The following is a 22,747-nucleotide window of genomic DNA, read 5'->3' as shown; positions in this document are numbered from 1 at the left end:
AGAGTTGGAGACCATTTTAGATGAGGTGTTTGCTTCTGAACCAGTTATTGTGTGGCTTACTGACAGGGCAAATGAAAGAGAATTTCCTGTTTCATTGTGGCATACCACAGAGCTTCTGAGAGGAAGCTGAAGGTCACCATTGTGCAAGTCAGTTCAGACACAAGCAGAAAAACATGATTTAAGGGAAGCAGAGAGAGGAGACACTTTTGAGTTTACCTCTGGATTTTCCTAGCAAATATTCTCTTGCTTTAATGATGATTGGATAAACCCGTAATTTTCTCCTTTGTACGTTTCTGTTTTAAAAATTACTTGTTTGTGACTAAGATTAGATGAATTTGCGAAATCCCTACAGCAAGGATTGACGTCATGCATGCAGGTTCCATGCTTTAGCCCTGCACTTTGAGGACATTTAAAGAAGGTTTCTCAGTTGGAGTACTGTAAAACTTGAACCCTTGACCATTCCAACTACAGTGTCAACCTCCAGACTATCAAGTTTGAATCAGTTGCTTACTCTGTCCTCCCACCCTCCTTCTCTCCCCATTCCCCATTCTAGCTCATCCCTCAACCCTTCTCTTCTCCTTACCTGCCCATCACCTCCCTCTGGGGCCCCTCCTCCTTCCTTGTCTTCTATGTTCTCTGTGCTTTCCTATCAGATTCCTTCTTCTTCAGCCCTTTACCACTTCCACCAATCACCTCCCAGCTTCTTATTTCATTCACCCTCCCCACCCATCCCTTTACCTCCCTCATCTTGTCTCACCTATTACCTGCCAGCTTGTAGTCCTTCCTCTCTCCCCACCCCACTCAACCTTATTCTGGCCTCTTCCCTCTTCCTTTCCAGTTCTGATGAAGGGTCTCAGCCTGAAACATCGACTGTTTATTCCCCTCCACAGAAGCTGCCTGACATTCTGGGTTCCTCCAGTGTGTGTTCCTCAGGATTTCTAGCATCTGCAGAATCTCTTGTGTTTATGACCTTGTGCTGGTCTGTTGTTAGAGATTTAGGATTACTACGCACATTTCTCTACAACGTTGCTATAATATGTAAATTTTCTGTCGCAAGAAGAAGGCATGTTTGAACTTGGGAAGGGGGTTCACTGGTGTAGGGATGACAGAGCTGCCATCCCTCAACAAATATCCCCGAGACTCGATCTTCCTCAGGAGAAAGATCACAGTGGCGGAGGGTGTGGTAGAAATGAGCAGCATGAGGTACGGGACCTGTGAGAATGGCGGCAGTTCACGGCAGATCTGCAGTATCAATGAGGCTGGTGATGGTTCGGGAGGCAATGACCTTTCAGAGGTCTTCTCTTGTTCAAGGGGAAAGGGGTAGAAAAGGGGAGCGTGGGATACAGGAACCACGAGATTGACAGCGGTGGAGGTAAAAACGAGAAATTCGGGGTGCGGGGAGGGTCTCGGCCCAAAGCGTCGACTGCTTATCCCCTTTGCCGGTGCTGCCTGAGTCTGTAAGGCTGGAGCCGACCTTTCCTATTGGTTGGCCTGCGTGCCACGGCGCCAACTTCTGGTTCCGGGCACCTTGGGCGGGGAAGGGGCGTGGGTATAAAAGAGCGTGTGTGGTAGGCTTGGTCTCTTTCTTCTCCCGAGTACCTAGAGCACGCTTCACAGGACCGGTCCGCGCGCACTTTTAGCTAAATGTACGTCTGTCGAATATTTGACTTTGTAGTTTGTGTAACTGGGGGGCACTCAAACGTTTGGTCGAATTTTTTTTACTGTAAATAAATGATTAATATACTTATTCGTAGTCAGTGATTTCGGTGCCACTCACCAAACTCATGAACCCACTTCCACATTATGGTATTTAATCACGTTCCTGGCTTGTAGGTGGTGGAAAAGCATCTAGCATCCTGATGAAGGACCAAATGGACTAACAACCATGGACTACAACTAGAAAAAGGCCCCTCAGCCCATCTAGCGCTCTACAACTTCGACTGACTGCTGTTCAGGTGGTTGGAGTCCAACAAGAGCAGTAGCATTCTTTATTTTTCATCTTCTGCTGTTTCATCACATTGGACAACAGTGTTTATGTTATCTTGTTCCTTCCTGTGCACAGTCCTGTTTATAGCTCGTAAACTACTTGGAGACACGATAAAGTGCTTAAGTATTTTTTCCCTCTCCATTTATAGAAATCCTGATTCACTGAGAAACATTTCAAAGGAAACGGCATGCCCGTGATCTGCAGATGGGTTACTTCCAGAGAAAAACAAGTACTACCCCTAGTCTGATGTTGTAGTATGCTCCAAACACAGTGACAGGACCATCTAGGCATCTGCTGTCCCTTCACCAACACTTACCTTGATCTGACCTACAGAGGTATACGCTGTTCCACCTGATTAGGAAGTTTGGAAGAAAGATAGAAATAAACTTAGGAGAGTAAAACACTTGGAGACACGATAAAGCTTCTTTTATCAAGCTTCAGAGTGTGGTTTTACTTCTGGCACTTTGGAGCCATCCTGACTTTCTCAGAAGGGTTTAATTGTACTGTAATCTTGTCAGGACAGAGTCATGGCATGGCAGCGTGGCAGTTAGGGTAACGCTTTACGGTGCCAGCAACCCAGGTTCGATTCCCGCCACTGCTTGTAAGGAGTTTGTACGTTCTTGCCGTGACTGTGGTATCCCTCGGGTGCTCCATTTTCCTCCCACATTCCAAAGACATACAGGTAAGTAGGTCAATTAATCACTTTGGGCAGCCTGGACCTGTTGGGCCGGAAGGGCCTGTTACCGAGTTGCATCTCTAAATAAAATATAATCATATAAAATAAAATCCACTGGAGGCTGGGGGACGAAGATAGCTGAGCCACCCAGTATCCACAGTCAAAGGACCCCAACATCCCCAACAAGTGCCCACTGTCCACGATTCTGCCAGAGGCCCAGAGGCCTATCCTGGGGTTGGAGGACTGTCTATGTGAGTGTGTCGGTGGGAGGGAAGAACGGGGCTTGTTTTGCTGTTGTTGTTTCTTTGCTTGTTGTGTTCTGCGTTGCTCTGCCGAGCATTCTAGGCATGAGCATAAGACCGTAAGATATTGGGGCAGAATTAGGCCATTTGGCCCATCGAGCCTGCTCCACCATTTCATCATGGCCAATCCATTTTCCCTCTCAGCCCCAGTCTCCTGCCTTTTCCCCATATCCCTTCATGCCCCAACAATCAAGAACCTATCAACCGCTGCCTTAAATATACATAAAAACTTGGCCTCTACAGCTGCCCGTGGCAACAAATTCCACAGATTCACCACTCTCTGGCTTATGGACTGTTCTCCACCCCAACCCCCACACATCCTTGGGACTTGTTGGTTGTTAACACAAATGATGCATTTCACTATATGTTTCGATGCACGTGTGATAAGTAATTCTGAATATGAATCTGTAGTTAGTAAGTATGACCCAAACACACTCTTGGAAACAGTGTGGGTGAACATGAATTCAGCAGCAGTTCCAGCTGTAATTCCCCATTCCGACAGCGCACTGTCTCCATTGGGAGCAGATATTTTAAGCCAGTGTATCTGCCGGAATGTATCCATGCAGACTCTCGAGTTAACTGGGCAAGGTTTACTTTAATAAGTTCTCTTAATCGTGATACATGGGATTCTTCACCATCTTCAGCTTACTTAAATAACTGCCAGACCATCAAATTTTGGGCAAGAAGCTGTCTGCTGTGCAGTGGAAAATAAATTACTCCTATAACGGCAGGGGACTGGTAAATAGTTTCGCTGAGTGTTTGAAATCCTGTTATATTAGTGACAGACAAACCATTGGACTACAGGCTAAGAACAAGCATCATGTAAGAGTCCAGAAGTGTGTGATTATGGGTCTACACCATGGTTTGTGTAACAAGCCATAATTTCACTGCTTTAGTAAGACACATCGCTGTTTGAAGCACTCTTGTAATTAAGAATGGGTTTTCTCCAAAGTGCCTGGTAATTTAAAAATGGTTCAAAATGTCAAAATGGTACAGTTTATATTCTAAGCCATCGGAAATACCTTTTAAAGTATTCCTTCCAATTTCAGTTTGCAATTTCTCTTTACAATATTTATTCAATAAAGTTTCTGAGGAAATGAGAAAATAGGCAAAAGCTAAATTTCTGAGGGTAGAAACTCATTTTTGGAGTTAGTTTATTAGGGTAGCAGGGTGGAGATGATTCTCTACCAAAAGAGGTGTAAGGCGCTCCTTCCCTCCGCTAGCCTGCAGGTCACTCTTGGGTAAAGTGCAGCTGGCCCATTTGGGTCCTTGGCCCATATTCCTCTAAGCTTTTCCTATCCATGTACCTATCCAAGTACATTTTACACGTTAATGTATCTGTCTCAACCACTTCCTCTAGCAACTCATACAATATACACCTCCTCTGTGTGAAGTTGTCCCTTTGAAATCACTTTCACCTTAAACCTAAGCCGTCTAGACCTTGATTCCCTTTCCCTGGGGGGAGAAAAGCTGTGTGCATTCTCCCTCTCTACGCCGCTGATGAATTCATTTTTAAAATTTATTTTATTTAGTGATACAGCACGGAATAGGCCCTTCAAGCCACACTACCCAGCAACCCACCAATATAACCTTAGACTAATCACAGAACAATTTTCAATGACCGATCAACCTACCAACCGATACGTCTTTGGACTATGGGAGGAAACTAGAGCACCTGGAGGAAACCCACACGGTCTTGGGAAGGAACATACAAACTTGCTTACAGAGGACACCAGACCTGAACTCCGAACTCTGACACCTCAAGCTGTAGTAGCATCATGCTACGCTACCCCACTATTACACACCTTTATACACCTCTATAAGCTCACCGCAGCACTTCAATGAATAAAGTCTTAGCCTGTCCAACCTCAAGCAACATTCTTGTAAATGTTTTTTGACTTCTTTCCAACTTAATGGCTTCTTTCCTATAACAAAACTGAGCACAATACTCCAGGTGAGTCCTCACTAACGTCTTGTACATCTGAAAAGAAGTCTCACAACTCGCCCACTCAATGCTCTGGCTGGTGAAGGCCATCGTGCCAAACACTACCTTTGCCACCCATCATCTTGGACCTCTTTGTTGTTCTACTGAAGTTATTCATTCAAGCAATCACATTTGAACTTTCCAGGCATAACAACAGGTTCAACAATTTTAGATAACCATCATTTTCAACATATTCCTGTTTTGATTTTGGATTTCTAGCATCTGCAGTATTTTCCTGCAGTGAGTTCAGATAATGACCATCCCTTTACCCTCTTCTTCCTTTCCACAATCTGACTTCCCTCTTACCTCTTTGCCTTAGTTGTTTATCACCTCCCCCTGGTGCCCCTCCCCCTTCTCTTTTGTCCATGGCCCATTCTCCTCTCCATTGGATTCCTTTTTCTTTAGCCAGTTACCTTTTCCACCAATCAACCTTCCAGCTTCTTATTTCATTTCCCCCTCCACCACCCACCTGGTGTCACCTATTACTTTCTAGCTTATCCTCCCCTCCCTACCTATTATGTTATCTTCTCCCCTTCCTTTCCAGTCCTGAAGAAGAGTCTCAACCTGAAATGTCAACTGTTAATTCCTCTCCTCTCCTGACCTGCTGAGTCCCTCCAGCATTTTGTGTGTGTTGATCCCAATATTTCTATTTTTCAACTCTTTCAAGCAGCCAGTTATTTTGTTACATGCCCTATTGCCATCCTCTTTCACCTTGCCTGTCCCCTTCCGCCTGTTATTCTCTTCTACCTTGTACTCTGTCACTGGTATTTTCTCCTCGTCCCCTTTCCTCAGCAGTCGTTCTCTGACCTTTCCTGCTTCTAAAAGTCAACAACATGAAACTGCAACTCCGCCTTTCCCTCCGTGGGCTCTGTCTGATTTGCTGAGAATCACCTGTCTGACCTGCTCCCACCAATACCTCCCAGCCTGCATATGCAGGCACCTCCCAGTCTCCACCCAGCTAATAGGATTCACCTGCTGCTCATTCCAGACTTGTCACCAGCAGCCTATTTAAACCCCAGTTCTCATCCACTGTCCTTGTTCACTCACCTGCAGTCTATTTAACCCCAGTTCTAATCCACAGTCCTCGTTCACTCACCTGCAGCCTATTTAACCCCATTCTCATCCACAGTCCTTGTTCACTCACCTGCAGCCTATTTAACCCCAATTCTAATCCAGTCCTTGTTCACTCACCTGCAGCCTATTTAACCCCAATTCTAATCCAGTCCTTGTTCACTCACCTGCAGCCTATTTAACCCCAATTCTAATCCAGTCCTTGTTCACTCACCTGCAGCCTATTTAACCCCAGTTCTCATCCACAGTCCTTGTTCACTCACCTGCAGCCGATTTAACCCCAATTCTAATCCAGTCCTTGTTCACTCACCTGCAGCCTATTTAACCCCAGTTCTCATCCACAGTCCTTGTTCACTCACCTGCAGCCTATTTAACCCCATTCTCATCCACAGTCCTTGTTCACTCACCTGCAGCCTATTTAACCCCAGTTCTCATCCACAGTCCTTGTTCACTCATTGAACCAACTGGCCTCAACCAGTTGCTCTTAGCTGTCACTCTCCTTGCCTAAAGGTTAGCTTGTTGCCTATTGTGTTTAGTTTCTGTTCTCTCTTGTTTTGTGGCCCCTTGTGACTTGTTATTTTGCAATCTATTATTAAAGTTATCATTCGCTGCTGAATCATCTCTGCTGCTCTGCTTTCGGATCAAGCCTTCTCCACACTACCTTGTCTACATCAACAAAATGTTGTGTTTTTATTGTAGTCATTATGCAATGGAGTGCCCCAAAATTAATCTCTGGGGCATTTTAGTATCTGCTGTATGCTTACAGTTTGAGAAATGTTAATCCAAGACAGAGCTTTTGTTATATTGTATTTCTCACTGAATGGGGATAAGCAGAGGATTGATGTATGCGTTTTGACATGACAGCACCCTCACATTAAAGGCCTGGATAGCTTTTCAGTCTAAAAACTTATCCTCTTCAATTCACCGTGTGAACATCTCCTGTGTGTACAGAAGGCTGATAAGGAGCAGAATTTTGGGGAGGTTTTGCACCAATACTGATTTTATTTTGCTTCTATGAGTTTACAAAACTTAGGGCTTACTGCAGTATCACTGTATCACATTTGGCAATGACTGCCATTTCAAAACACCCTCATTCCCAGTTATCTCACTCTCTTTTGGTAGTTACTTTACTGATACGTGGCAGAGGGAATTTGACACAACTGTTGCCAGCTAAATCTCAGATGGTGAGAAGGTATAGAGAGATATACTCAGTGGCCACTTTATTAGATACACCTCTACACCTGCTCGTTAATGAAAATATCTAATTGGCCAATCCTGGGACAGCAGTTCAATGCCTACAAGCATGCGGACGTGGTCAAGAGGTCCAGTTGTTGTTCAGACCAAACATCAGAATGGGGAAGAAATGTGACTTCGACTGTGGGATAATTGTTGGTGCCAGATAGGGTGGTATTAGTATTTCAGAAACTGCTAATCTCCTGGGATTTTCACGCACACAGTCTGTAGAGTTTACAGAGAAAGGTGCAAAAAACAAAAACACCGAGTGAGTGGCGGTTCTGTAGGTGAAAAGACCTTGTTAATGAGAGAGGTCAGAGGAGAATGGTCAAACCGGTTGAAGCTGACAGGAAGTGGTAGATGGAATATAGAGCAGGGGATAACGCAGTCATGCCCTTTGGTGGAAGAAATAAAGAGGGGGACTATTTTCCAAACAGGGAGAAAGTTTTAAAATCAGAATGCAAATGGGCTCAGGAGGAAGAGTCTCAGCCCAAAACATCAACTGTTTACTCTCTTCCGTAGATGCTGCCTGACCTGCCGAGTTCCTCCAGTATTTTGTGTGTGTTGCTCTGGATTTCCAGCATCGGCAGACTGCCTCCTGTTTGCTATTTTTATACAATTCTTTATCATTTTGAATGCTGTTGTTTTTTGTTGCACATCGCGTCTGACCAAAACACCACAGCAAATTCCCAATACATTCCAGATTGTTTAATCTCATTTCCAGTTTACAAGTGTAAAAGTGAACAAAATAATTCTTACTCTGAATCGTTTGCAGCACAAAAAAAAAACCACACTAAGATGCACACAATCCTTTAATATAAACATAAATGGCAAAGTTGATCCTTGACCTCTGATTTCTAGGTCATTTGACCACCAGTCCAACCAGAGTAAGTAACCGTTCTAATATAAAGAAACATGTTTCATGACTCCATGTCCTACATGATGGAAAAAATGAAATAAACAAGTTCTTGCTTCATTCTCTTGAGATTTGTTAAAAGAGAGATTATTGATGTGTGACACACTCTGCAGTCTCTCTCCACTAAGAATCAGATACATAAGAGAGGTGCATCTTCAGAACTAGAAACAGGTTTATTATCACCCGCATATGTCGTGAAATATGTCGTTAACCTTTTGGCTGCTAGTGGAAAATTGGCAATGGTTTATTATTGGTCGCATGTATCAAAATACAGTAGAAGGTCTGAAAAGTGAAATGCACGCAAAAAAACCAAAATATTGCACAAAATGCAGGAAATGGAGCACTTACCATAAAACCATAAGACATAGGGGAAGAATCAGGCTATTCAGCTCATAAAGACTTCTCCACCATTCTATCATGGCTGGCCAATGACTTGGCCTCCACAGCACTTACCATAAGACCATCAGACATAGGAGAAGAAGTAGGCTATTCAGCCCATTAAGTCTGCTCCGCCATTCTGTCATAGCTGATTTATTACCCCTCTCAGTCCCATTCCCCTGTCTTCTCCCTGTAACCTTTAACGTCTGTACTAATCAAGAACCCATCAACCTCCCTTTAATATACTTAAATATGCCCAGTGTCTTGGCCTCCACAGCTGGCTGTGCCAATGAATTTCACAGATTCACCACCCTCTGGCTGAAGAAAAATTCCTCCTCATCTCTGTTTTAAAGGGATGTCCGTCTATTCTGAGGCTAGGCTCTCTGGTCCTAGATTTTCCCACTATAGGGAACATCTTCTTCACAACCATTCTATCTAGGCCTTTCAGTAGTCAATAGGTTTCTATGAGATCTCCCCTCATTCTTCTAAATTCCCATGAGTACAGGCCCAGAGCCATCAAATACTCCTCATACATTAATCTTTTCATTCCCCTGACCATTCTCATGAACCTCCTCTGAATCCTCTCCCATGTGATTCCAACACAACACAGGAAACTGTAATGAAATAAAACGATCACACCTTCATCACTTACAGTCAGAGGATCTGGTAAGTCAGACCACAATTTCTAAAGATCTCCACTCACCTTCTAAGACTATGTCCTTCAGTTTCTCCAATGTTTCTGCAAACCATGCCACGTCACGCAGTAGCTGCGTGATGTCCTCCACCTCGAGGACCTCGTTGCTCTCTGAAGTGCTACCTCCAGGGGTCTTATAGCCTTTCGTGGCCCCCCACGCACCAGGGGAGCTGAGTGAGAAACCGGCGGCACTGGAGTGTCTGCTCAGGGTGGTGGGCCGCTTGAGGGTGTTGACAGCACTCGGGCTGGAGCTGAGCTTGGCCAAGGAGGAGTTCCCGGCAGGTTGTTCCGAGAAGGTGCCGGCCTGGGAAGCCGGTACCTCAACAGCATCTTTACGAGGCAGTTCCTGTTAATGAAATAGGAGGGTGTCACAAAACCACTGGAAATCATAAAGCACAAACGAAGGCTCTAGGAGTCAGGTCCTGATGCAAACCCTCACTTCACAAACTGTTCCCACCTTATCCAAAATATTCCTGCTTCTCTAGTTCTCTGTCCATTGATTCCGGGATCTTTGGCAACCCCTTCTCTGCTATAATAAAGAGCAGGAAGCTACACATGGAGTGTGTGCACAATTATATCAGTGACAATGTAGCACAACGCTTTACAGTCCAGGCAACTCGGGTTCAATTCCTGCCACTGCCTCTAAGGAGCTTGTACGATCCCCCCGTGACTGTGTGGGTTTCCCCCGGCTGCTCCAGTTTCCTCCCACAGTCCAAAGACATACCAGTTGATAGATTAATTGGTCATTGTAAACTGTCCTGTGATTTGGCTAGGGTTGAATTGGGCAGTTGCTGGGTGACGTGGCTCAAAGGGCTGGAAGGGCCTGTTCTCAGTTGTATCTCATTAAACAGACAAATAGAAAACATACAAAAATGCAATAGCAACCAAAACATTGGAAGCCAACTTAATCCTCACCAACACTTATTCGTACATCTTCTTTATCAAAATGTAAAGTTCAAAGTAAATTTATTATCAACACATGTATATGTCATCCCATCCCAAATTAATCCTGAGATTAACTTTCCCGAGGCATTCACAGTAGGACAAAGAGATACAACAGAAACAATGAAAATCTACACTCAAAGACAAACAACCAATGTACAAAAGAAGATAAACCGCGCAGATACAAAAAGTAAAATAAATAATAATAATAAATAATAAATAAACAATACTGAGAACATGAGTTGCAGAGTCCTTGAAAGTGAGTCCACAGGTCGTGGGATCAATTCGCAGTTGAGGTGAGTGAAGTTATCCACACTGGTTCAGAAGCCTGATGGCTGAACTGTTCCTGAACCTGGTGGTGTGGGACCTGAGGCTCCTGTACCTCCTAACAGGAGATACAGATGGATGGTGGGGGTCTTTGATGATGCATGAACCATCAGTGGCTGCAATCTCATTGTAAAAAGGTGGTTCTGTTTGGGCAATACAAGGAATTCCATAAAGTTTCTATCCTCGTGCCATCGGGAGGCACAGAGAGAGTGTGCCAGTATAAAAGAGTTCCACCAGTGCCAGCCTGAGCAACTGTACAAGGCAGTGTGCCCATCATGTACAATATGTCTTTGGACACCGCTCTGCATCATGAATAGATTGGCTTCATGGCCAAGTCTTTAAACAGAAACACTAATACTTACAGACATGGGGCACGACACAGTAGTGTAGCGGCTACTGTGACCGTTCACAGTGCCAGCGATGAGGGTTCAATTCCAGCCTATGCCAGTAAGGTGCATGGGTTCCCTCCTGGTGCTCCCAGATTCCAGAGGCAGACGGGTTAGGCTCAGTAAGTTGGGCACGTAACGTCGGCATCAAAAGCGGAACAACACTTGCGGGCTGCCCCCAGCACATCCTCAGACTGTGTTGATGGTTGACACCAACAATGCATTTCACTGTATGCTTCATGTGACATATAAAGCTAATCTTCAAAATCTTGTAACAGAAGCTACTCTTTACTTTAATATGTTACACATCATAGAAAACACCAGATATATGAGAACTTGAAATTTTGTTTTATTTATTTATTGAGATATAGTGCGGAATAGGCCTTTCCAGCCCTTCGAGCTGTGCCACCCGGCTATTCCCCAATTTAAAAATCAAGGGATAATTTACCTTGACCAATAACCTATCAGCTAGTGCATCTTTGGACTGTGGGAGGAAACATGAGCACTCAGAAGAGACCACTGCAGTCTTGGGGAGAACGTGCAAACTCCTTACATTGGCATTGGCATTGGCAACTGAACCCGGGTCGCAGGTATTGTAAAGCATTGTGCTAACCACTACGCTATTGGCCGCCCCAATTTTAAAGGCACAAATTGCGTAAGATTTAATTTTGCTTTTGAATTTCTTGTTAGCATTCAGAAATAGAATGACAACCAATAAGCATAATCAGTTCCTAACATTATTTACATTTAGGGTGTGACTGGCTGGAAAGAGTGTAAAGGAGATTCTCCAGGATATTGCCTGGATAGGAGGACTGGAAGACCATAGTCCGTGTTGATTGGAAATCTCTACCTCGCTGACATTCAACACTGCTGCACCTCAGGGATATGTCTTAGTCCATCATTAAGGATCTCCACCACCCAGGACATGCCCTCTTCTCATTTCTACCTTCAGGGAGGAGGCACACACTCAATGAGTCAGGAACAGCTTCTTCCCCTCTGCCATCAGATTACTGAATGGACGTTGACCCCATGATTACTACCTCACTACTTATTTTGTTTCTATTTTTTGCACTACTTATTTAATTATATATGTATACACTTACTGTAATACAGATTTTTCTCTATTAATATGCATTGTATGTACTGCCATTACAACACAACAAATTTCACAATATATGCCGGTAATATTACACCTGATTGTGACCTTTGTCATGGGAAGAGATTAGATTGGATGGGACTGTTTTCCCAGCAGTGAAGGACACTGATCAGCAGCCTAAGAGAAATCTATAAGATGATGAGAGGCATTGATCGTGTGGATAGTCAGAGGTTTTGTCCCAGGGCTGAAATGGCTAACACGAAAGGGCACAGTTTTAAGGTGCTTGGAAGTAGGTACAGTGGAGATGTCAGAGGCCATTTTGTTTTTACGCAGGGAGTGGTGAGTGCATGGAATGGGCTGCCAGCAATGGTGGTGGAGGCGGATACGATAGGGTCTTTTAAGAGTCTCCTGGATAGGTACTTAGAGCTTAGAAAAATAGAGGGGTATGGGTAACCCGAAGTAATTTCTAAAGTACGTAATGTTTGGCTCAGCATTGTGGGCCGAAGGGACTGTATTGTGCTGCAGGTTTTCTATGTTTCTATGAAGGGCCTGTTACAATGTTGTTACAGCTCCATGATTCATTCATCAAAGCAGAAAAAATGAAACTATACTATTGTGCTGTGTCATTTCAGCCATAAATGGTGGGGAACAGTAACCTCAAAGCCTCTCCATTTAACAATCCTCTCATCAATTTCCCATAAATGTCTGGCCATTTTCTGAAGCAGCTTCAGAAATAGAATCAGATTTATTATCACTGACATACAGTTTGGTGCAAAAGTTTCAGGCACATAGACAGCATATAGCTAATGTGCCTAAGACTTTTACACAGTACTGTAGTAATTGTATTTATTGGACTGTACTGCTGCCACAAAAAAAAACCAAATTTCATTACATATGTGAGCGATGATAAACCTCATTCTGATATGGGTCTCTATTGTGGACTGAGAGTGGGAAGGGGGCAGGGAGAGGGGGATCATGGTTGGGAAAAGGGGAAGGGAGAGGGGATTGGAGCAGGAAGCACCAGAGAGACATTCTGTAATGATCAATAAACCAATTGTTTGGAATCAAATGAGCTTACCCAGTGTCTCAGGGCTGAGTGTGTCACCCCCCCCCCCCTTGCCCCTGACACTTCTCTACAACCTGTGGCACTCCACCCTCACCATTCCCAACATCCTTTGCTCCCACCAGATTCACAAACTCGCTCTCCACTCCACACTGACAAATTCAGTACTGTCCAAAAGTCTTAGATACCCTAGCTATACATGTGCCTAAGACTTTTGCACAGTATGTCGTGAAGTTTGTTCATTTGTGGCAGCAGTACCGTGCAATACATAAAAAATACTATAAATTATAATAAGAAGAAATAAATACTTTAAAAGTAAATTAAACCAGTAGTGCAAAAGGAGAGTAAAAACATGCATTCACACAAATCTATACAACTCATTTGATGTACGAAGGAAATACCCTATCAAGTTTCCTCACATCTCAAACTCAATCATGAAAATCCCCAAAACAGCAGTTACACTTCATCGGCTGGGTAATAACACGCAGGTCTGTACAGTCATAAATTTTAGTTCAATTACATCATTTATTCTTACATTAGCCAATCCTCTCTGAACCAAACATTCATTCTAAGCACCACACCATTAACTATATTAACTGATGTTAACCAATCTGCAGGTCCATTATGCTCTAGAGGAGGGGTTCCCACCTTTTTTTATGCCGTGGACCCCCACCATTTACCGAAGGATCCATGGACTCCAGGATGGGAACCCCTGCTCTACGATAAGCAGAGTGACTGTACGGAGACATGACCCACTGTCACTGATCTCAGTACTTGACGAACAAGAAGGACACCACAGAGGTTCTGGCGCAGGCAAGCACGAAGCAGGCACTAACTTTTTTAGAAGCCGCGGTTCTCTTCCGACAACTCTGTAAGCAAACGTATCGAAATAAATGCCCTCTACGAACCCCTAAGACCAAAGAAATGCAAGCCAATAGAACTCAAAGGGGAACTTAAGGGGTAGCCAATCAGGACCGAGGCAAACAAACGGTGACCTATATAAACGCGAGCACTCCCAGAGAGAACAGCAAGAACTGCGCACTGACGATGTCACCCTGACTGCTGATGAGACATCTGCAAGCTTATTGCCAAGCTCAGCAAATACCACAACGTCAAATGCCTCAACCCAAGAGACCAATATTCACAGCCATCCTAATCAGATAGATACTCACTGAGTCATTACTTAGGATTATACCCAGACTTATTAAAGTATAATTCTTCAGAAGTAAGTCTGTTGTATTTCTTTGAATGTTTTTCTCAACTGAAAGCAAACAGGAAGAGAATGCACCTGTAGACAATACCCAACAAAGTATTTAATTCCCTGTGTGACAATCTTAATATTTCACCCCGAGCACACAATACACACAGGGGCCATTCCATTAGCTACACCTGTACATCTGCTTGTTAATGCACATATCTAATCAGCCAATCAAGTGGCAGCAATTCAAGGCATAAAAGCATGCAGAAATGGTCTAGAGGTTCAGTTGTTGTTCAGAACAGGGAAGGTCTGTGATCTAAATTACTCTGACTGTGGAATAATTGTTGGTGCCAGATGGGGTGGCTTGAGTTCTCAAACTACTGATCTGGGATTTTCACACTCAACGGTCTCTAGAGTTTACAAGGAATGGTGCAAGAAACAAAAGACATCCAGTGAGAGGCAGTTCTGTGGGTGAAAACGCCTTGTTAACGAGAGAGGTCAGAGGAGAACGGCCGGACTGGTTCAAGCTGACAGGAAGACAACAGTAACTCAAACAACCACACCTTACAGCAGTGGTGTGCAGAGGAGCATCTCTGAACGCACAACACATTGGACCATAAAGTGGATGAGCTACAACTAGCAGAAGACCACAAACATACACTCAGTAATGACGTTACTAGATGCAGGAGGTACCGAGTAAAGTGGCCACAGAGTATCGGCTGTGTGAATGATGAAAACTAGATCTCAGTGTCACCTTCTGCTTTCTTGTTCTTTGAAATAACCACACCAACTTTCAGATAAGCAAATGGTTTGGAAGTCTTTTTTAAAAAAAAAACTTGAGAAATGTTTGTTGTAAAGTTTACACTGTCAAATATAAAATAATAAGACAACAAAATGAAGTTGACTGGACCTTCGTCAACACTGAAAGAGATTGTGCAGGAGAAGGGGAATGTAGATGTAAAGCAGTTTAAACTCTTCTAAGCTAATCTTTGTCGCTGTGTTAGTATTAAAGTATTAGCAGTTTATTTCTGCTTATAGAGTTCTTACTGTAATTATGACTTCTACTAAAATACTTCCATCAGAGCAAATTATATCTTGTTGATTTTTGAAAATCAGGTAAGCTTTCAACATTATGCTTAGAACCAAGATATATGGTGGGTACACCTGACCTGCCAAGGTGGGAAACAAATACTAAGCATAAAACCAAGAAAATCTGCAGATGCTAGAAATCCAAAGCAACACACACACACACACACACAAAATGCTGGGGAGGATGCTTCCAGTAGCGGGAGAGTCTAGGCCCAGAAGGCGTTGCCTCAGAATACAAGGACATCCCTTTAGAACAGAGATGAGGAGGAATTTCTTTAGGCAGGAGTTGGTGAATTCCTTACCTCAGACAGCTATGGAGGCCGTCATCAGGTGTACTTAAAGTGGAGTTTGACAGGTTCTGATCTGTCAGGGCATCACAGGTTGTAGGGAGAAGGCAGGAGAATGGAGTTGAGAGGGAAAATAAATCAGCCGTGATCGAACGGCTGTGAGACTCGATGGTGTGAGCGGCCTAACTCTGGTCCAGATGAAGGGTCTTGGCTCTCGTTATTCCTTCCCACAGGTGCTGCCTGGCCTGCCAAGTTCCTCCGGTATTTTGCGCGTGCTACCTCGCATAAGATATTGTAGGATGGTTGATTGTCATTGTCCAACCTGCAGCATCGAAGTCAGCCAGCAGTTCCATACACATTACATCCCAAGCTGGCAGCTTCTTGAGCAGTTAAATCATTAACATCCAACATACATGGCTGCTTAGAAGCTGACAATTATTCAGGACAAGGTAAAAGCCACTGAAGGTCTTTGTAAACCTCAAACTTTATGAAGAGTTTTGTGTTAAGACGGGTGTTTTTTTTTAGCTAATTCAGTGCAATCGCTTTCAAACGTTATCAACCAACTCTGAAAACAGTATGTACAATTTGATGGAACTTCAGTCGGAAGACTAGTGGAGCAGAGAGAGAGAGAGAGAAAGATAAGGACAGAATGACGTAGTTCCAAGCCAACAGAATTAAAATAACAAAATAGCAAAATTGTCTCAAAACCAGTGAGCAAACAATTCCACTGAACCTAGTAAATGTTAAAGTCCAAAGTTCAAAGTAAATTCATTATCAAAGTACATATATGTCACCATATACAGCCCCGAGATTCATTTCCTTGCGGGCGTGCTCAGTAGATCCGAGGATCAATGTAAGATTGCACCCAAAAAGACAAACAACCATCATGCAAAAGACAACAAATTGTGGAATGCAAAATAATAACAAATAAATAAATAAATAAATAAATAAATAAACAAACAATAAATATCAAAAACACGAGTCCTTCAAAGTGAGTTCATAGGTTGTGGGACAGAGATGGGGCAAGTGAAGTTGAATGAAGTTATCCCTACTGGTTCAAGGGCCTGATGGTTGAGGGGTAATAGCTGTTCCTGAACCTGGTGGTGTGAGTCCCGAGTCTCCTGTGCCTTCACCCTGATGGCAGCCACAAAAAGGCAGCATGTCTTGGGTGGTGGGCGTCCCCGATGATGCATGCTGCTTTCCTGCCACAGCGCTCCATATTGATGTGCTCAGTGGTGGGGAGGGCTTTACCCGAGATGTTCTGGGCTGCAGACAATTGTGGAGCCAAGTCATTGGGTATACTTAAAGCCGAGGTTGATAGGCCCAAACTGATCAGTAAGGGCCTCAAAGGTTACAAGGAGAGGGCAGGAGAAGGTGGTTGAGAGGGATAATAAATCAGCAAAGATGGAATGATGGAACAGACTCGATGGGCCGGATGGCCTAATACTGCTCCTGTATCTTATGGTCTTATCTGCATAGAGAGAAATGGTTAATATTTTGGGCCAGTGACTTTCCACTGGAGAGCCATTGATCACATCCCAATATTGTGAGCACCAGTGTCCATTGTAAAGCTCTTGGGATGACCATGAAGATTTTAACATTGTCTCCTTTCCAAACTGTAGGCATTAATCTCTGTTTTGATGGCTCATTGTTACTTAACCTAAGATGATGTAACCAAGCAGAGAGAGAGAGAGAGATTGACGTTAAAACCTCGCCAGTTCATCAGGTTCAAAAACCACGACTGATAGGTTCACTCACATCCACTTAAGCAAAGGACAGCTGCAGATCATTCTTTTAATTTATCTTGTGTTTTAAGTTACAAACAGTTTCATCTTTGTTTGCTTATTGTACTGCGTGCTGCATACTTTTCATGTTCATACTTGTGCCAGTTGACAGCTGTGGTATCATTTTCCACATTTCCACAGATGTCATGTTGCAATGACCTACTGACAACTTCACTTTTCCTGTTTTCAAGAGCAACGTGAAATGTTCTCGACTTCAAAAGTAAACGACACAGAGTCAGACAGTCCAAATATCTGCTACCGGTGCATCTCCCAAGTTCAAGTTAAATTTATGATCTAAGTACGTATGTGTCATCTCGGCCATGGACGGTCCCAAGCCCGGCTGTGAAAGGAGGAAGTTGGACATGGGGCCAGCAACCCCATCCTGTAAAAATCCAGAAACGCCAACAGAAGCTGCTGAGACCTCATTCTAGATAGAACTAGGATCAGTCCTGCTGAAGGGTTTCAGCCCAAAACGTTGACTGTACTCTTTTCCACAGATGCTGCCTGGCCTGCTGAGTTCCTCCAGCATTTTGTGTGTGTTACTCGGATTTCCAGCAACTGCAGATTTTCTCTTGTTTGTTCTTTGCCTAGAAGATAGGCTGCACCTGAGAACAGCTTGAAAGGTTGTCCCAGAACAGAGGGCTCTAGCGAGCTGCTGTTGGTGGCCTATGCCACAGCAGGACTGATGGGCTTTAGTAAGGTGAATGCAAAAGTCTTAGGCACACGTATATATATATATATATATAGCTAGTTGGCCTAAGACTTTTGCATGGTACTGTATTTGTCAATGTGGAGCAGTGAGCAAGTTTGTAACTCTGGTGGATGCAAAGGATGTTGGGAATGGAGAGGGTAGAGGGGCAACAGGTGGCAGAGAAGTAGTGACAGGGGCAGGGGAGACACACCCAGTCCTGAGACACCAGGCAAGATGATATGATTCCAAACAATTGGTTTATTGATCATTACAGAATGTCTAACTGGTGTTTCCTGATCCCTCCCCCTCTCTCTGCCCCCTCAGTCCACAATAGAGACCCATATCAGAATCAGGTTTATCATCACTCACGTATGTCATTAAATTTGTTTTTTTTGTGTGTGGCAGCAGTACAGTGCAATACATGAAATAACTACAGTCACCGAAAATACAGTATGTCACCATACACTGCCCTGCGATTCAATTTCTTGCAGACATTCACAGTACATACAAAGAAATGTATCAGACTTGATGAAAAACCACACACAAACAAAAAAATTTGTGCAAATACCAAAATAAATAAATACACAGATAGGCAGACAGATGAATAATTAGAACTGAGAATATGAACTGTAGAGTCCTTGAAAGTGAGTCCATAGGTTGTAAAGTCATTTCAATGTTGAGGTGAGTGAAGTTATCCACGCTGGTTCAGGAGCCTGATGGTTGTAGGGCAATAACTGTTCTTGAACATGGTCTTGTGGAATCAAAGGCTCCTGTAGCTCCTCCCTGATGGCAGCAGAGTGAGAAGAGAGCCTGGCCTGGATGTTGTGGGTCCTCAAATCTGACATTGGTTTTCAATTCCCACTGTGACTCTCTGAGTATTGCTGCCATTTAGTCACCAGTGATCCATCTCAGACTTCACAAACAGGCAGATGTACACTCATAAGGAAAGTTTGATACCACAGGACTTAAGAGAAAATGTAATTCACACTGCAGTTGCTCCTAAGGCCAAACTTTGTTGGAAAAAAATTCATATATATTTTTTTAAAAAACGAGAGATTCTTCAAATGCTGGAAATCCAGAGCAAAACACACAAAATACTAGAGGAACTCAGCAGATGAGGCAGCAGCTATGAAGAGGAGTAAGTCAACGTCTTGGGCTGACACCCTTCCTTGGGACTGGAGAGGGACAGGGTAGCAAGCAGAATAAGGCAATGGAAGGAGGGAAAGAAATACAAGCTGGAAGGTGATAGGCGAGACCAGGTGAGGGGGTAGGTGGGTGGGTGGGGAGGAACAGAACGGGTAAATTCTCCTCTCCAATCAGATTCCTCCTTCTTCAGCAGTGTATGGCTTCCACCTATCAGCTCCCAATTTCAGACTTCACCCCCCCCCCCACCCACCTACCTTCTCCCTCACCTGGCTTTTCATCTATAACCTGCCGACACATATCTAACTACCTTTTTTTGTGATTTCAAGATAAGGAAATAGTTAAGTGACAGCCACATTTCCTTAAATAGTGTTGACTATGCCTATATGTAAGATGTTTTATCAAACTTGCTCTGCTCAACAGATCTCATTTCCTGTGTGGTGGAGCACCTTGCTATCACAAGCCACATGCTAATGTCGAGACTTTGCCATGCTTTAAAGATATGGTGTAGTCCTTAAGACAGCTTAAGACCACCCCATTAAAACTGAGTAACATCATGGGATTGCGAAGGATTACGTGAGTTAAGCAGGAACAAGTCACTCAGGGCAATGTGCCAGATCAATGCTCCATAGGCACCTCCTCCCGTCCTCCTCACCTCTGCCTAGAATGGCCCACTCCACCTTTCCCCCGTACGAGCTTGCCCAACCTCCGCTTGGATACATCACATCCATCAATGATTCTCCATGCCTATGAGCTCCAGACCCAATCTCTCTTTGGGTAAGGTTACTCCTTTGCTGGATTTCTTGGGAATCGGAAGGCTATGCAGGAGGGATGGGTTAGATTGATCTTAGAGTAGGTTAAAGGGTTGGCACGACATTGTGGGCTGAAGGGCCTGTAGTGTAATGTTCTGTGTGCTAACTACCTTATTTTGATGAGTCTGTGTTCTCTTCTTTCCCAGAAGTGGGAATATCCTCACTGCAGCAACTCTTAACAAAACTGGGCAGCCTCAGTCCTTCTAAGAGAACCAGTCAATGCAGCCAGCGTTAAGAGTGTGACTGGCAAGCCTGGCTCACAGCAAACCCACAGTACATCTTCTGAGGCTGCATCTTTGATGAAACTACAACCAACCTAATTCAGCACAACCGTTAAAAAAATAAGGCCTTACAAACTTCTTGTGAAAGTACTAAAACTTAAGGCAGTATTTCATTCACTACCTTCCAATCACAGATAGACAAGTGATTGACAGATGACCCTCTCACACTACAAATTCCAGGCCTTACAAACTTCTTGTGAAATTACTAAAACTTTAGACAATATTTCATTCACAATCTTAAAAGTCTAAGATAGACAGATGATTTAATCCCAGCCTAATCACGGGATAATTTACAGTACCAACTATCCTGCCAACCGGTTCATCTTTGGACTGTGGGAGGAAACTAAGGCACGCGGAGGAAACCCACGCAGTCACGGGCAGAAGGTACTAACTCCCTACAGCCAACGATGGGAATTGAACCCGTGTCGCTGATACTGTAAAGCACTGGGATCGCAAGAAAATGATTCTCGGGGTTTTATATGCCGACATATATGCACTTTGATAATAAATTTACTTTGAACTTTGTATCTTCTTCAGTGCGTTATAATTCAAAAAAAAGTCAACTTTAATAAAAAGGAACAGGAATTGCCGAAACCCACAACAGATCAGGCGGCATCTGCGGAAGGCGAAACGTTTCAGTGCCCAGGCCCAGATCCGGGAGCATTTCTTGTTATCGAACCAACTTTTCAACTAGCTTTTTTCCCCAACTAGTTATCACACCGTCTACACGTGTGCACTATAAAGCCTCTGTCCAGCTTTGCAAACCGCTGCTAAATGCAAACGTCTATTTAAAACACGACGACATGAGTCGGTATCACCAATCTCTGAGGTAGGGACAATGTTGACCTGCCAGGGTCACACACGATGTGCATTTAGCCGAAGACACTGTTTAACGCATCAGTAGGTAGAAGCGGCTTAAAACTGAATATGTTGATTGTACAATTGACTGCTACCAAAAAAATAAACGAACTCCCGGAAGGGATGTTTGCACACTTCGTAGCAGAATTGTGTCAGTAGTCGGAACTGTGAACAAACTAGGCTACGGATGCTAAACTATTGCAAAACCTTTTACCCAAGTAAAAGTGCACGATAATTAATATAAACATTAGATACTCTGCAGATGCTAGAAATCCAGAGTAACACGCACAAAATGCTGGAGGAACTCAACAAGTCGGGCAGCATCTATGGAGAGGAATACAGAGTCAACGTTTCGGGCCAAGACCCTTTATCAAGACATGATAATATACCAACATTGCTGTCCGGTTGAGATTATCGCACACCCATCCATCGGTTCACCGCCAACATCTATTACCAAGAATTAAGCAAGAACGAAATGTTACTAAACTCTCTGAATAAACAGTTGTAACTTCCCAAGTTCCTTCTACCTACCGTGAGCCATACCTTTGGGCGGTTGGGCAGTGCGTCCAGACCCGCTTTTGACCTCGCTTTCTTGCCCCTCAGTGCTATAGTGTAGGGACTGTAACTCGTTTTCCCAGCGCTTCTCTTGTTCAGCATCCTTCTCCCAAACCTGCCCCCCACCCCTACCTCGCACACAAGCCCACAGGTCGAAATTCTCAACGTCTTGCCTAACGTGGCATTACTTTTCTTTCTGTAACTTAGAGTGGTGAGGACACACAGCCAAATTCGTCAATTCATTGCTTTCCACGCAACCTCGCCCTGTCAGCCAAAATTGCAAGTGCGGAGGGTTTTGCAACCACCCCGGAGATCATTTGAATACATTCGGGTGAAGTAGGGAGGATGCTTGCGACTTACAGATGTGCAGTGCGACACGGGACTTCCTGTTCTGTTTTTCATAGATATCGAAGGCGTTTTGATCAATTCCCTTTTCTTCCGAGAAAACATTTTTCCTTCCCCTGAGCTTTACGCGTTGCTGCCTTCTTCTCTTCCAGGACGGTCCGATGTGGAGGCAACCCTTCTCGCCCCAGCGACCAGTTGCCGTTAGAAACTTGCCTCTCTGGGTTCAGTCCATGAAATCTTCGCGGTTGAGTCGCGCCGCGTTAAAACCGCAGCAACACAGCAGAGAGCCCAGCGCGCTGGTGACAGTCAAACACATTCCGTTACTTTGTTCTCCGCTGGCGGGGTGGCCATGTGACACCCGTCCGCTTGTCTCATTGGCTTCGAAACAGTAACATACACCTCTGCTCGTAACATTTCCATACGTTACTCCACCTAAAGCCTTCTGTACTACTTACCTGCGGCTCGCCGGACTCGCTTTATGTCTGGCGTGATTACTTGCAGTTTAGACCCTAAGTTCCTACCCCTCGACCATCAGGCTCTTAACAAAAGGGGATAACTATACACATTCTATTTCTGGTATTCCCTCAACCGACTGTCTTACTCTAAGGCCTCTTTATCTTGTTTTTTTTTCATACCCGTTATTTATTGC

At 44.0% G+C, this 22,747-nt stretch overlaps 1 protein-coding gene across 4 annotated transcripts in view; it reads right to left on the bottom strand.

The window, feature by feature from the left end:
- Positions 1-22,404, bottom strand: part of LOC140739753 (rho GTPase-activating protein 45-like) — a 181,928-nt gene extending 159,524 nt beyond the window's left edge. For 2 of the 4 annotated variants that reach the window (XM_073068231.1, XM_073068232.1), the window contains exons 1-2: positions 21,730-22,030; positions 9,251-9,587 (exon numbers count right to left, since the gene is read on the bottom strand). In XM_073068231.1, coding sequence (XP_072924332.1) covers positions 9,251-9,587; positions 21,730-21,855 — 463 coding nt within the window. In that variant the 5' untranslated portion in view covers positions 21,856-22,030. Of the gene's footprint in view, positions 1-9,250; positions 9,588-21,729; positions 22,031-22,113 lie in introns of those variants that run through there. The other 2 variants (XM_073068234.1, XM_073068233.1) reach the window with 2 other exon arrangements.
- Positions 22,405-22,747: the final 343 nt, after the last annotated feature.

Source organism: Hemitrygon akajei, chromosome 16, assembly GCF_048418815.1.
Source record: "Hemitrygon akajei chromosome 16, sHemAka1.3, whole genome shotgun sequence".
Taxonomy (NCBI): domain Eukaryota; kingdom Metazoa; phylum Chordata; class Chondrichthyes; order Myliobatiformes; family Dasyatidae; genus Hemitrygon; species Hemitrygon akajei.
Note: the sequence above shows the minus strand (reverse complement) of the source record. Positions and strands in the feature narration are given on the sequence as shown.